Below are 14423 nucleotides of genomic sequence, written 5' to 3' on the forward strand. Positions count from 1 at the left end.
AATGCGCGAATGTTTCAAGGAATTCTCGCGCGTAAGTTTTTCAAGTCAAGTTTGGAGATAAAAAAAATTCATGCTTGAGCAATGCGTTCACAAGTAGAAATGTTATAGAGCTAACAAAAAAGTTGGATCCCAAGAACTTCGAATAAATAGTAATTACACTTGATTTTAAATGACTATAACACGTGGGGTAAATTGATAATTAATGTATCGATTTGAATAATAAGAAAGCGTTAAACTTCATTGACATCGATGTATTATACTCTTCGACATTTATGGCACAAATAAGAAGCGCGAAATTTTTAATTTGAGTGCAATGGAATATTTAACAATTGATCAAACTGATGAAAATAACATGAGAATCAGTCGCTTTGATCGATCAGTAGTAGGCAGCAAAATACACACACCATTCAATGAAATATTGAAATTCTCAGGAAAGCTGTAATAAAGAGCAAAAAAAAAAGGTAAAGAAATTGGCATATGTACACGGGAATAAGTTCTTAAGGTATCCAAAATCCATTTAGCAAACATCTTCGTCATTAAAGAATGACAATGAGCAACAATATCAACAAAACCAAATCCGATTCATATATAAGTCATACTACAATGTAAGAAAATGGAAATGGAAGAAAAAAATCAAAACGCGCGCTTTTGATGTCAAAACAAACTACGCACTCGTTAATCAGCTTCGCGCGTTCGCATCATCAATAATAAGCCATCAAGACAAACACCAACACAGCATACGTCCATTATCAAAAAAAAATCTCTTCACTTTTTATTCCAAGGATAGTAATAATACAAATAAGGCGATAAGCGGGTTATGAAATAAAGGAGAAGCAACATCGTCGTCGATTTACATAGGCCTTCCCATTCCTCTGCCAGGCATCTGCGATGCATCACCACCACCGCTCTTAGGGCTCTTAATTGTCTCGTCGACGGATAGAATGAGGCATGCAGCTTCGCACGCGGCAGTCAATGCATTCATCTTGACAATCGCTGGCTCCCAAACGCAATGCTCGTAGTTGTCGACGATGTCCTCGGAATTGATGTCCACACCGTACCAACACTTGCCTGTGTGGTGCTTTTGACGCAGCTTGTTCAAAATGTTCGTTGCGTCGAAACCAGCGTTGTCACACAATTGCCTGGCATTTCACAAAATAACAATTAATGTCGTTCCGATGATATAGTCTTTAAACTTGTATTTCATTTTGTTACGTTAGTAAAAACGTTACCCTTTGTGTGATTAATTTACATAGTTTTTTAGGTACACTTTATTTTAATAATTAGTTAATTTGGATTAGTGTGAGTATTAAAGTGTTCAATTACTATCTTAATAATGTTGAAAAACGTTGATATCTTAACTACAGCAAGATAAGTTATTATAAAATGGTTAGTTATGCATTTTTTATTAATTTGTGATATGATAAAACTAAAAACGAAGTTTTCAACGTAGTATAAAAAAAAACAATTTTTTATGGCTCATTTAACAAAAAGAATCGAATAACAACTATTAATCTGCAACATTAAAATTTGTAAAAAAAAATCAAATAAAGCTTTAGTTACCTTGGAATAACCTCAAGAGCCCTAGCGATAGCTCCAATAATAAGCTGCTCTTTACCAGCGATCGTGCGAGAATAATCCCTTAAAGTGCGTGAAAGTTCCATTTCGATGGCACCTCCACCAGCAACAACAGCGTCATTCTTAATCATACGCCTTACAATCATAATAGCGTCGTGCAATGATCTTTCGGTTTCTTCCAAAAACTGATCGGCACCACCACGAAGAATGAAAGTGCAGGTCTTGGCATTGGGGCATCCGGAGAAAAAGTTGAATCTCTCACCACCGATTTGCTTTTCTTCGAATTTCTCGCAGTGACCCAGCACCTTCTCGTTCACGTCATTGGCAGTTGTAATAACAGCACCACCGCAAGCTTTCATAGTACGTTTAAGATCTTCCTCGACGACGCGACCAGCGCAGAACATATCTCTGTCGGCGAAATATTGCGTTGCTACGTCACCAATTGGCAGTTTGGAAAGAACAACATTGGCACCGCTTTTGTGGATCTTCTCCAGCTTGTCGTACAAAATTTTCCATTCCGCGTCGACGATTTTTTGATACTCGGCTACGTTATCCACGCGCACTTCTGCGTTATCACGCTCAGCTTTGAGCTCAAGCTCGATGTTGAGAAGAGCGATTTTGCAAGGAGAATAAGTTTTTGGCTGCATCTCGAATCCGGCATATGAGAAGGTCTTTTTGAATGCTACGCCTGCAACCAGCATCGAGTCTTCCAAAGCTCCACCAGAAACCTATAATTTATTATTTACTTTATATTCACCTGAAGTAATTTTCACTTTAGATAATATTCGCCTGAACTCTGTCAAATGAAACATACGAACAAGAATTCATTCATTCATCTAGAATGAACTTCCTTTGGTAACTTTATAGAACAAAATTAACTACCTTTTTGATACCAATCATATTAAGTGGTAGTAGTTCGTCCAACATAAGTACTGCATCAACAACCATTTTGCTAAAGAATTTTCTCTGTTGGTGAATCAGTTTTGAGTTCAATGCTGTAGCAGCACATTCTTCCAAGGTAATACGAGTCTCCTCTTGGCTAGTCTTTTTGATCTTAATGCTCAATTGATCAATTTTTTCAGTGGCCAAGTGAATAGCTTTCCTGAATGCTTTGATGATAATTCTGGGGTGAACTCCTTCTTCAATAAAAGGCTTTACTTGTTTCAAAAACTCTGCTGCAAGGAGCACCACACTAGTTGTACCATCACCAATCTGTAAAAAAAAAACAGTTAATATGACTAAAAAAGTTGAAGTTAATTTTTAAATGCTTGTTGAAACTTTGTGAGTCAATTTCATGTCTTTTCAAAATTGACAGTCTAATGGTCTCTATCAATATTCTCGGAGGAAGTCATAATCATTCGGAGACTTATACAATGATTACATAAAAACCTACATCCGAGCACATACATAAGAATATTAAATTACCTCAGCATCTTGTGATTTAGCGATGTCCACTAGAGTTTTGGCTGCTGGATGAACTATATCTAAGAGCTTCAGTATTGTTGCGCCATCATTGGAAATTGTACCTTTGCCATGGTTATCAACAATCAGTTTGTCCATGCCACGAGGACCCAAAGTTGTACGAACAGCTTCTGCTACAGTTTGACAGGCATTTATGTTGGAAATCAACTGAGGCTTGCCTTGTGATGAATCTGTTCCTTCTTTCAGAAGAATAATTTGTGGTTGCTGTTGAAATACGAAATACTTATTTAATCATCCATTTTGGTAATAACTTTCATAATCAATAATATTGTAAAGTACCATGTTTAAAAAAAAAACGAAAAATGAAGCAACGAGATACTATTATAAAGCACTATTAAAGGGTGGAATAACCGCACGAATGACTATAGCAGTAATATCATATCCTTATAAGGTTAGGCGGCGCGTGAACATTTCTCACCATGAAACAACACCAACCGCGTGCACTAAAATTTAACCTTTTTAAAACGCTAAAATTAAACCTTTTTATGTCAATCATATCAAAGTGCACTAAGATTCACCGATAATTTCGATTTTAACGATCAAACTTCAGCCGGCTTTTCGAACGATTTGATCAAATGAATAAAACGTTGCCTTTTGACTATCCCGCGACTCGGGATAGTCAACCGACTGAAATTGATCAGAATTACTTACCATTTTGGAGGAGTTGAGGAAAAGGCGCTACTTGGGAAATGTATAAATGGAAATTATCCTCACGGCGCTGTCCCTAGTAAATCAAACTACCACAAAATTAATAGGTTGGAATAATTAAACTTCACCGACCGCTATATCAATTTTGGAGTAGGTTTAGCTTAGACTTTACTGCAGCGTTGCGGCTGGAAAAATTTTTCTCAGGGTCCCTAGAAATTATTGCATTATAGTAAATGGGATAATTTCTAGGGACCTAAAAAGTTGTTTCCAGCGGCAACGCTGTTTTTAGATTTAGCTTCTACTGTTCTGTTTCGCTATATTGGCACCATTGAATTGCGACTAAGTTGGTACTAATTGACTTGCGCGCAAGCGCACTTATCTATCGGCTTGACCGCAGATTCGAAAAACCGAGGATGAACGAAATTATAAAAATTGAAAAAAGTTACAGCCGTGCAGTTTATAATTAGAATTAGAGAACGGATTACTATAGGGCATTGATTAATTGACGTCTTCGACTTCTACAAGTACTCGGTGAGCTAGCGGTAAGCTGCTTGCGTGATTTCATGGCTACTTGTAGTCCTTGTCAAAGATGATTTTCGACATTCCGAATGAATAATCTGTGCAATAAATGAAATCGTTGTTTATCACGTGGAATCTCGTGAAAATTGAGAGAATCACCGTGAATGTCAAATAAAAGATAACAGCTTAAGGAGGCTCCAGCGACTACCGCCGGGATCAAAAACACAACAAAAAATAAACTTTCAAGCTAACGGCTAAAAAATCTTATAAGCAGTTTCTAAAGCAATATTATTACAAAATAGTACGATTTTCAACTACAGTTGGTAACTTTTTACAACAGAAGTTCCAGAACTTGAGTTTGGTACAACGCACAGAACCTATAAAGTAGACAATTTCAGACTTTTTTGGAGAATATCTCAAAATTTTCCACGGCTATCCATATTTTGCAGTACATCATTCGAAAGACCAAGTTTTTATCTATAAGAAGATCAGTTTTTCATTGCGTAACTACACCATTACTTTTAGTTATTGATGAATTTCTAACATTTTTTCACCTTGTTCCATAAGATACTATACAAAAAGCGCAAACTTTGAGATGAAATATCTCGAAATTTTCCACGGCTTGAGGGGTAAAGAAGGATACCGTTGGATTCAATGCATTTTCACTTATCGAAATCACTATAACTAACATCGAAACTTTTCAATACCCCTCCTCGCTGGAGCCTCCTTAAATATTTAGCGACAGTTGTTTTTATGGACTCAATAGCGTTGGAACATCGATCGTCAGTCGATTCGTCCCAGACTCATGCGGATATGTAATCTTGTCTCAAAACTCGTTTTTTGCAATTATTAAAATGTTTAGTTAATGACCCGGAACTTCTCCTGAAAACAAAATAATTATCCATCGATTTTGATAGTTTGCGCGGTGGTCGTCGATTTTACAAGTACCTTTAGCGACTCGCGATCATCGAGGAAGTGTTTCAAAGAGAGCGAAACAATAGATAAAGCGATCGACGATCATCGCAGCGCGGCAGGTATCGTCAAATGAATTGTCGTTAACCGAGAGCCAACGACAAAAAGCAATGCTTCGGCTAGTGTAATGCAGACAAGATTCAGCGGGTATGCGTCTCGACGCAACGCGAAGGATATCCCCGAGCGAACTGTGGTTGCGGAGCCAGCGGCGCGGCTTCGGGGCGGGAATCCAGGCGTGGAGCAACCTGCTGGTGCGCGTCCCAGGCGACTTGGCATCGGGGCCGGCGCTGCCCCGCGATACCCGACGCGCGCTCGAGCTCGTCGCGCCCAGCTTCGACCTTTAGGAAGTCAAGCTGATCCTAGTCTACGGCAGTTGAGCTATATGTAATGTTTCTTTCGTTACAATAAAATAAAATTTTTTTTTAAGTAGAAAAGTGTCATTAATATTTCGATCGAAAATTCATAATTTTACAAGTAATCGTCGTGAAAACAGTTAAACAATACAAAAGTAACAAATTTGTTAATTTAATCGTAACAAGGAAATTAAGAATATAATTTGTGACAAGAAAGCAAATAACTTTTTAGTTTCTAATTTATAAGCCCCAGAAAATAATTCACAAAGTCAACAATCTTTCAAGAGTGTAAAAAATATTTTATTCAGTTTAACTTTACATTTTACTACTTCGTGTACCAAACTTTTACATTACATTTATAATTTTCTTTCTATTTACAAATAACCCTCATTCATCGACTCATTCATCACTCACTCAAAATCGTAAAAATAATCCAAAACATTAATTATACGCATGCTATTAGCTCGCGCATTATAAACTTAGCTTATTACAAATTTGATACAAACAATTAATTACAAATTTATTAAATTTAAAGCTTTTTTTAGTATAAAAATGAAAGAACAGTATTAATCTATTCTTTCTAATTTCAAATTAATTCATCATTACCATTTTTATATACTTTCTAAAAATAAGCAACACTATAGATTACAAACAGAAAAAGAAAATAACATTTGACTGATTTAATTTCAGTCGTCCAATGTAATTATCTCCACTTTACTCCCAACAAGTTCCTTCTCGGCTCGAGATGCAGAAGCCGGACTACTATTGCTCACATTAGGTTTCTGCTTCGGTAATTCATATACTGATACGCTATCGCTACTCATAAAGTTCATAGGTTTAGATTGATTATTCACGGCACTAAACTCAACTGGAGCATTCATTGGTTCGACTTGTCTTGGGCGACTGGACTGCGGAATAATTTCTAAATGTGATTGCTGTTGAAGCCGATTCAGCACAGGATTGGAATATTGATTGTTGATATCTTGAGGGGCCTTTTTTAAAGAAATTCCAGTCAGACTATTCACGTCTTGAATTGGTTTTTTCATTGAATACCCAACTGGACTGTGAGCCTCTGGTGGCTTCTTTTTCATAGAGTAAGAAGCTGGATTATGTATATCTTGCATAGATTTTTTCAACGAGAGCCCCACTGGACCACTTATATCCGGCCCAGGTTTCTTCATAGAGTACCCTGGAGAGATGTTAACGGTATCTTGAGCTAACTTTTTATGCGTGAACGCTGCCGGATTGTTGAGATCTTGTGCTGAAGGTTTCGTAGAGTATCCTGTTGCAGACGAAATACTCAAGTCTTGAAGCGTTTTTTTATGAGAATAGCCAACTGGATTATGAACAATCGAGTAAGTGGTGGGATTATTAACATTTGGGATCGATCTTTTCGATACTTTAGAGCTTTGTGTTGATTTTTTCGTCGTATATGACGTTGCGGTACCGAGATGCAACATTTCCGTCTGCAAGGGGTTCACCGTCGCTAAGTTCGACAGCATAGACAAGTCATTTGGGTCACCGAGGGCACTTTTACGACTGCTTGAATAATACGGTTTCATCGGTTCTTCTTTCCTTGACAACATACTCGTAATTACGCTGCTGTGATACGATTGATTGTGATGCTTATTGTGGAGCAGTTTGTGCTGCAACGATGTGGTTTGCTGTGATAAACTTGTTGGTGGCTTGACTGGGTCAATCGAGGTCAGTCGTGGATGCGGCAGCGGCGCATTTAACTGCTGTGCGCGAGACATCGGAGGAATCGACTTGACTGGTGTGATAGAAGTTTGACTCGTCGATGGAAATATTGAATTTCTACTGGCAGAGTTATTGTCTGTATTCAATAGATTTAAAGCTACTTGGTTCAAAAGTCCATGTTCAGAACTGCGTTGTTGCTGATGAGCTTGAGATGGCTTGAGTAGTGAAATTTCCGGTGGTGTCATCAAATTTGTTACTTTCGACGCTGTCGACGAAGGTGCACTGTCATTAGGCCTACTAGTTTTAGTTTTAGTTCCAGATTGTGAAAATTTTGGAAGAGGATTTTTCGTCACGGGTGTTATGGATACATCTGGCCTAGCTTTCATAGAACCAAACATGTTATTCGTGCTCGAAGTACTAGCTTTTTCACTTTGAACATTTGTTGGTGGTGGATTATTGAAAGGTTTTGGATTATTGAAAGGTTGTGGATTGTTGTAATTGAGTCCTGATGTTGAATTCAAATTCATTTGTCTGTTAATATACTGTTGCATAGCTTCAAAGACAACATTTGAGGAAAACTTCGAAAAATCGTATGCTAATAAATCTGGTCGAAGGAACAGATTGCTCAATAAGGGATCGACTCCAGGATTACCAGTGAACGGAAGGTTGGCATTCATTTGATTAGCATTCATTTCATTGCTAGTAGATTTGAAATTAGTTCTGGACATGTTTGGAAATTGTTTATCAAATGTTGGTGGTCTTCCACGTACTTTTGGGGGACCAGTGCTTTTCTGTGATTTTCTTGGTGCAGTGCTTGGCATTTTAGTAACTGGTGTAACAGTCAACGACGATGTACTTGGCGTAATTGTTGGGTGGACACTGGTGTTAACATTAGGAGTAGATACTCTATTCTTTAGTCGATTTTGCTGTCTGCAACAATCCACAGCAATTTCAAAAATATTACCTTGTACTTTTGGATTACCGCAATAAGAGATGTATCCTTCTTCTAGCAATTTTTTGACTTGTGGTAGCGAAGTCATTTCGTAATCCGATATGTTTTTGATCATCTGATAAGTGTAAAAAATATCCAATAACACTTGCAATTTCGCTTCGATATTTAATCCGTACAAAGATGACTTATCATTGTTGTTGAACTTAATTTTGTTACGTAAACACTGTATACACATAGTCAAAGCTTGACAAGCTAACTGCTCTCTCTCATTGTCCCTCAAATATTTTTTCTCGGCTTCTGGTTTCCTTCGCAACTGAATGCATAATTCTGTCAACATACGACTATCGCCAGAATCTTTTAAAATTTGCATCAAAAACGAAGTACATCTAGACATGTAAGATGCAAAACTTCCAGGTCGATCGATCTCCTGCACAGGAATTCGCCAGATACCATTAAAAAAATTATTATTCTTGCGATCTGCAAAGAGTCCTTGGATCTTCTGATTGGGATGAAATCGACACTCGTAAGTACCTAAAAGCAGCTGTTTACAGGCAGCAATATTTTTAAAAGTTTTGTTGTTGAAGTGAAAGTAGGCTAAACGATAAACCGACTTATAATGCTTCGGGAATTTGAGGATACATTGTTCCAAGCCAGCAAGACACATCTCAATCAATTCGCTTACCTCCTTCTCTGTGGCAAAGGTATTTTCACTTACGGCCGGCTGTCCCTTTTTCTCGGCATCGCTCGACACTGAATCACTGTCGCTTTCGCTGGAGCTTGAACTATTTGAGGAGGAGTCGCTGCTGCTGCTGGAATTTTCACTGCTAGACGATGTGTCATTTGTCTCCGACGTGCTTGTTTCAGTAGTCGTTGAGCTTTCTTGCGAATCTCTTCTGTTCAGTATCTTGTCAGATTTGTTGCATTTTTTCAATTCGTCTTGCATTTTTTTCGGAATATCCTTTGGAGCGTCTTCGACTTCAGCTATGCTTTTCTTGTCAGCATCGTCTATATTTGCAGCTGGCGAATCTTCGGTGTAACTCGTTTTAGGAACTTGCACGTCTACTTCCGTTCTCATATCTGTATCCATGATCATCGAGCTTGAAGCAAACTTAATAACAGGACAGTGTTCCGAGGGTTCTCGTTTGGGTGACAATTGGTTGCAAACTTCCATGATTAAGTCATTAACAAGACTTCCCACATCCTTCTTCAAATCTGACTCGTTATATCGAGCCCTTTTTATTCTTTCATCGTTGGCACTTGAGAACACGTCGTTGCGCCTTTTCAAACTGGTGTTCGATTTACGGTTAGTACATTGATCTTGTAAACGATTTTTCGTACTACTCACAAGTTGATCAACCGGCATTTTATAGAAAGTACAGTCGTACGACATGAACGGATATTTCAGACAATTCTTCAAGCTTTCATGTAATATGATAAACAAAGATTTTTTCAATGGTTTACCTTCGTGCTGTTCTAGGTATTTTAAAATGCTCGCGAAGATTCTATAGTAAACTTCAAGAGATTCGTGGGACCATTGCGGAGTACTCTTTGGTTTCGAATCATTATCACAAAGCAGCCATTTGCCAGCTTGTAAGTAATACTTTAAAAATGTCTGTGGCTCTTTATTCTTCTTTTCGGCGACTTTACCAAGCATATACTGATAAAGCCATTTCTCGTTAGGCTCGTCGGTACCCTGACGATTATTGGAAATATCGTCGGCAGTTGCAAAGCACTCCTTTGCTTTATTAATCATCTCGTCCTTTTGATTTTCTAACACTTCGAATCTCTTCATGTTTAAAGAATCACTCTCTTGCTTCAATAGCCGTGAACAAAATGAGTGAACGGTATACAAGAAATTACCATATTCCGTCCAGATAATTAAATGCGTTGGTTCCAAATCAACAGCATGCTGATAACTTAATTGTGCGATTTTAGCTTTCTCCAGATATTTTTCCTCGCTAATGTTTGGCTCAAAGTTGTTTAGCCAAGTTTCCATTATGGTGCCTATTGACATTGCTAATCCAGCCCACGAATTGAATTCGTTAGGGTGTTGACACAAATCATATATGTAATACTTAGATGCTTTTAACCATGACAGATTTCCTATATTTTTGAAATAATAGTCTGCAATATAGTAATATAAGTACGAAACTTGACTGGGTAATGGCACTTTGACTTTTGGAATATCCATTCTGTTTCCATGCAGATAAGCATTCATTTCTTTGATAATATCAATGGATGAACTCTCTTTGGGAACAAGACAACACATTTTCTTGAATAAATCTAGAGTCTCTGAGTTGATAGAGTCAGTTTTCTTTGAGTCGTAGTTCGGCAACGTTTCTGGTTTGTAAAATTCTATTAAAACTTGACATATTTCCCAAGTGCAAGACATGTGTTGGGTAGTGTGATCTTCCAGATGCTTTGACCTTTGCTTTTGTCCAGTGGCGTATTTTGCTGGATGACCATACAAACAAAAAATAACTTGCTCCAGAGGCTTTATTAATTTATTTTTTATCTTGGCGAACAAAGGGAAGTTTATCTTTGGAATGATCAATTTGATTATGAATATTAAAAGTCTTCCTTCCTCAACGCAACACCAACCATGCCGACCGAGAAAAGTGTGAGCTTTGAATAAGAGAATTACAGAGGCAGGAATTTCATATTCATTTTCATCTGATTCTGGACTTGACGGGATATCTGATCTATGCTTTTGTCTGGACATTGATCGTGCTCGTTGTCTATCCTCTTCATACTGTAGAATGTAATGCAATAAAATCCATGGCAAAACACTGAATATTGGAATTGTTGAAGTGCTATCTAATGTTTCTAATTGATGGCTGACAAAATGAATCAAATTCTTGAGAAAACGTGAGCGACGTGATTCTTTTAAATACTGAACTACGAATATGCTAACTTCTGAGACACAATCGTCCAACATTTTTAAGGTGTATAAAATAGAATCTACCCATTTTTTCTTCTCCTCTTCATTCTCAACTGACTGTAGATCAATGCCGATTGTGTTTAGATAATTATGCCATGATTCATTGAAACATGCTTCAGCCCAAACATAACAATCTTCATATTGATGTAGTTGCCACAAAGAGTCTAGCAACAATTTGAAATGTTCTATTCTATCTATTGATTTTCCTTTGTACATCAGAAACTCATTGATTTGTTTTGTGAAGTGAAATGTATCCTTTAATATACTGGAAACTTCTTCATAATTTTTGTCTTCGTACAAGCGCCTTATTTTACTAAATTTCTTGCTTCTCTTGATCAGTGTGATAGTTTTTTGGACAGTATCTGCACTTATTGTAGCATTATATGTACAGTTGTTTAATTTAATGTACAAATCAATCTGAGATTCTTGAAAATGACACAAAAGTAGCTCAAATATCCTTAGTGATAATTCAACATTACCTTGGTATAAAAACAAATTAGCTTTCAACCATAGCATTCGTCTTAGTAGGTAGACATCAGATAAATCATCATCATTACGAGAGAAAACTATGTAGCCTAGATCATCCGACAGTAACGCAACTTCTGTTTCTAATTTTTCTTCGGAGCTCTCTTCTGGCAATGTAGATGCTCTTTTCAATAACCATTTATCTAGAAGAAGTTCACAGTAAAGTATTTTAACTTCAGCACTTAATTTCAATAAGTATTCATCATCAGTCTTATCATCAAGTGGTGAGGATAATGGTGTATATTTTTTTACATATAAATACATTTGAATATACAATTCTGCCAATTCACTTGGCCATTTTTGATTCCATTTTGTGCACAAAAATTGAATGAACTTTGTTGTTAAAGTTATCATATTGCATTTTCCAGAATACTTGGTAATAAATTCACGCACATCTAAATATTCTTGTTCCATACCAAAATAACTTATTTGGCCTTCATTTGATGGACTATTTGCTTTGAAACTTTCCATACTTTTAGAATCTTCTGTAAAATTACTTTCCTTATTAAGCATTGCATAATATGCATCCATAGTATCCATAGAATCATTATTTTTTATTGCATCTTCTTTTGAAAACTTAATGTTGTCTGGTAACAATGCTGGAGGAAATATTTGTTTTAGTGTTTCTTCTATTCCATCTTTTTCACAATCCTTACGGTTTGAAATACGTGAAGAACGTTTCGTATTACTACTGCTCCAATGCCATTCAGTTAGAATACAAAGTGAGCTTCTACGGCGTTTCTTGACTTTCTTTTGCCTTTGTGTTTCTCTAGAATTCAAATTAGGATCACCTTTACTAGGGTCTAATGAATCATCAATACTTTTTTCATTCAATTTACAATCTTCATTCATAATATTTTCCTCATCTTTATCTTCAGAATTAAACTTTTCAACACATCCATTAGTTTCAACTTTAATTTGAGACTCATCACAACTATCTATGGGCGAGTCATCTGTACAATTAATTTTTTCTGTAATTCGAAATTCACTAGAATATGTTTGGTTTTCATTATCTAATTCATTATTTTCTGTTGAACTGAAAATTTGCTTTGTATCTGAAAAACTATTTTCTTTTTGATGTGTAGATTCATGTATTTCTATTTCTTTATGAGAATTGCATACTGAGACTAGGGTTTCTAATTGATTTGAATCTGCCAAGACAATGTAATTTAATAAATTTAAATTATTCTCATTCATATATTTAATCATAAGCATCAACTTTTCACCTAATTCAAGCCATGATAATGATTCTAAAGGCTTTTCCAAACACAATTGCCTTAAGGGACTCTTATCGCTTTTACGCAAACTAATCCAGTCTTCAGATAATTTTCTTACTTTTTTTAATAAAACTTTAGCAATATTCTGATCATATTTACTGTCCAATGGAAATTCAAAAAAATCATCTGACAATTTCTCAAATGATGGTACTACCTTCAAGATTTCTCTACAAAAGATTAATCCTTTGCTGTACGAGGGATCTCTCTCTAAGGCAAGAGAAATATACATGAGACAGTTCATGTAATCCGGAATGGCATAAAGAACTGTAATCAAACTATCTAAACATGGCCAATGATTTTTATTGCGTTTCAAACCTTGCCTAAAAGCAAAACATGCTTCCTCTAAATTTGATTTATTAAGAGCCAATGTACCAATTTTATACCAAATCATGACATCACTATCATCTAAGTTGATAGCTTGCCAATAGTTGGTAACTGCTTCATGGTAGTTTTCCAAATCTGCTTGGATGTTTGCAATATTTTTATAACAAGCATATTTCAAAGACAGCATTGGTCTCGTATGACCATCTTGTTTTTTTGGTTTCTTCACTTCATCCAAAAGTTTTGTATCCAGAAGCTCTAATAATACATTTAATGCTTCTGTTTTGTTATTTTCGATGAGTAATTGCAATGCTCGATTATACTCATTCAAAGCAAACTGCTCTTGAGCTTCCTTTGTTATGGCATTCACATTATCTTCTTCTGTTTCCTTGCTTTGAACTTCATTCAATGCAGTTATTTTCAACATTTTCAAACTCAATATTACAGTAAATAAATGCAAGAATTTTAAATCACTGAATACACAGGTGAGTGTAAATATCAAAACATTCTCAAAACATTTTTCTCATTTCTGATTGTTTAGTTGTACAAATAATTCTTATCATTTCTCTAATAGAACTGATCCTCACTGCTGAGATTTTTCGCTTTGCAGACCTACAAAAGAACGTTTCTGTAATTATTGTCAACAATTTTTTACAAGAGGCAATCTCTTACATTTGAGTAACAGTAAGCTGTAGTTACATGATTACCGTTCACATCTGCCAAGAGAATTCATAACCCAAAGATAGTATTGAGAAATTGCTGATGTGTGATACATCAACGACGTGCTCGTAAATATTGTACTATAACAGTAATTGGAATACTAATTAAAAATCTTTCAACCGCGAGATTGTGTTTTGAAGGAGCACATCTCTCACTAACAAGAGATTCGGTGAAGCACTACGTAGATTTACGTTGGTGAGTTAGTGTTCCTACAATGGCCGCTATTTTAAATTGGACTTTCTTTCGAAGTTCTCTACAATATTGATTTTTAATAATTTATTCCTGAAAAATCATTGATTACGTTAAAAAAAAGTTTGGATAATTCGTTGTTATCTATAAATGTTATCTGAAAAGCTGCGGAAAATAAAAATAAAATTGGAAAATCAATGAACATAAAAATAAAACTACAGAGTAAATCGAGTCGGCGCATGTGCGTAAAA

The 14423-nt window shown here is 36.1% G+C and overlaps 2 protein-coding genes across 3 annotated transcripts; both read right to left on the reverse strand.

Annotated features, from left to right (window-relative positions):
• Positions 1–225: 225 nt before the first annotated feature.
• LOC131667269 (T-complex protein 1 subunit eta) lies at positions 226–3924 on the reverse strand. 2 transcript variants are annotated; one of them, XM_058940593.1, is made up of 5 exons: positions 3709–3924; positions 3001–3261; positions 2458–2787; positions 1561–2303; positions 226–1139 (listed from the first exon to the last, which is right to left on the reverse strand). In XM_058940593.1, exons 1-5 carry the CDS (start codon positions 3709–3711, stop codon positions 851–853), a joined length of 1626 nt encoding a protein of 541 aa, XP_058796576.1. In that variant the 5' UTR covers positions 3712–3924; the 3' UTR covers positions 226–850. The 2 variants fall into 2 exon arrangements, with proteins under 2 accessions (XP_058796576.1, XP_058796577.1); XM_058940594.1 differs by lacking the exon at positions 3709–3924 and adding an exon at positions 3337–3577.
• A 1926-nt stretch (positions 3925–5850) lies between these two features.
• Positions 5851–14168, reverse strand: LOC131667160 (calcineurin-binding protein cabin-1-like). Its single transcript, XM_058940409.1, has 2 exons — positions 13936–14168; positions 5851–13875 (listed from the first exon to the last, which is right to left on the reverse strand). Exon 2 carries the CDS (start codon positions 13688–13690, stop codon positions 6236–6238), a length of 7455 nt encoding a protein of 2484 aa, XP_058796392.1. The 5' UTR covers positions 13691–13875; positions 13936–14168; the 3' UTR covers positions 5851–6235.
• Positions 14169–14423: the final 255 nt, after the last annotated feature.

The sequence above is a fragment of the Phymastichus coffea genome, unplaced genomic scaffold (genome assembly GCF_024137745.1).
Source record: "Phymastichus coffea isolate CEN01 unplaced genomic scaffold, Cenicafe_Pcof_1.1 PCOF00063, whole genome shotgun sequence".
Classification (NCBI taxonomy): Eukaryota; Metazoa; Arthropoda; class Insecta; order Hymenoptera; family Eulophidae; genus Phymastichus; species Phymastichus coffea.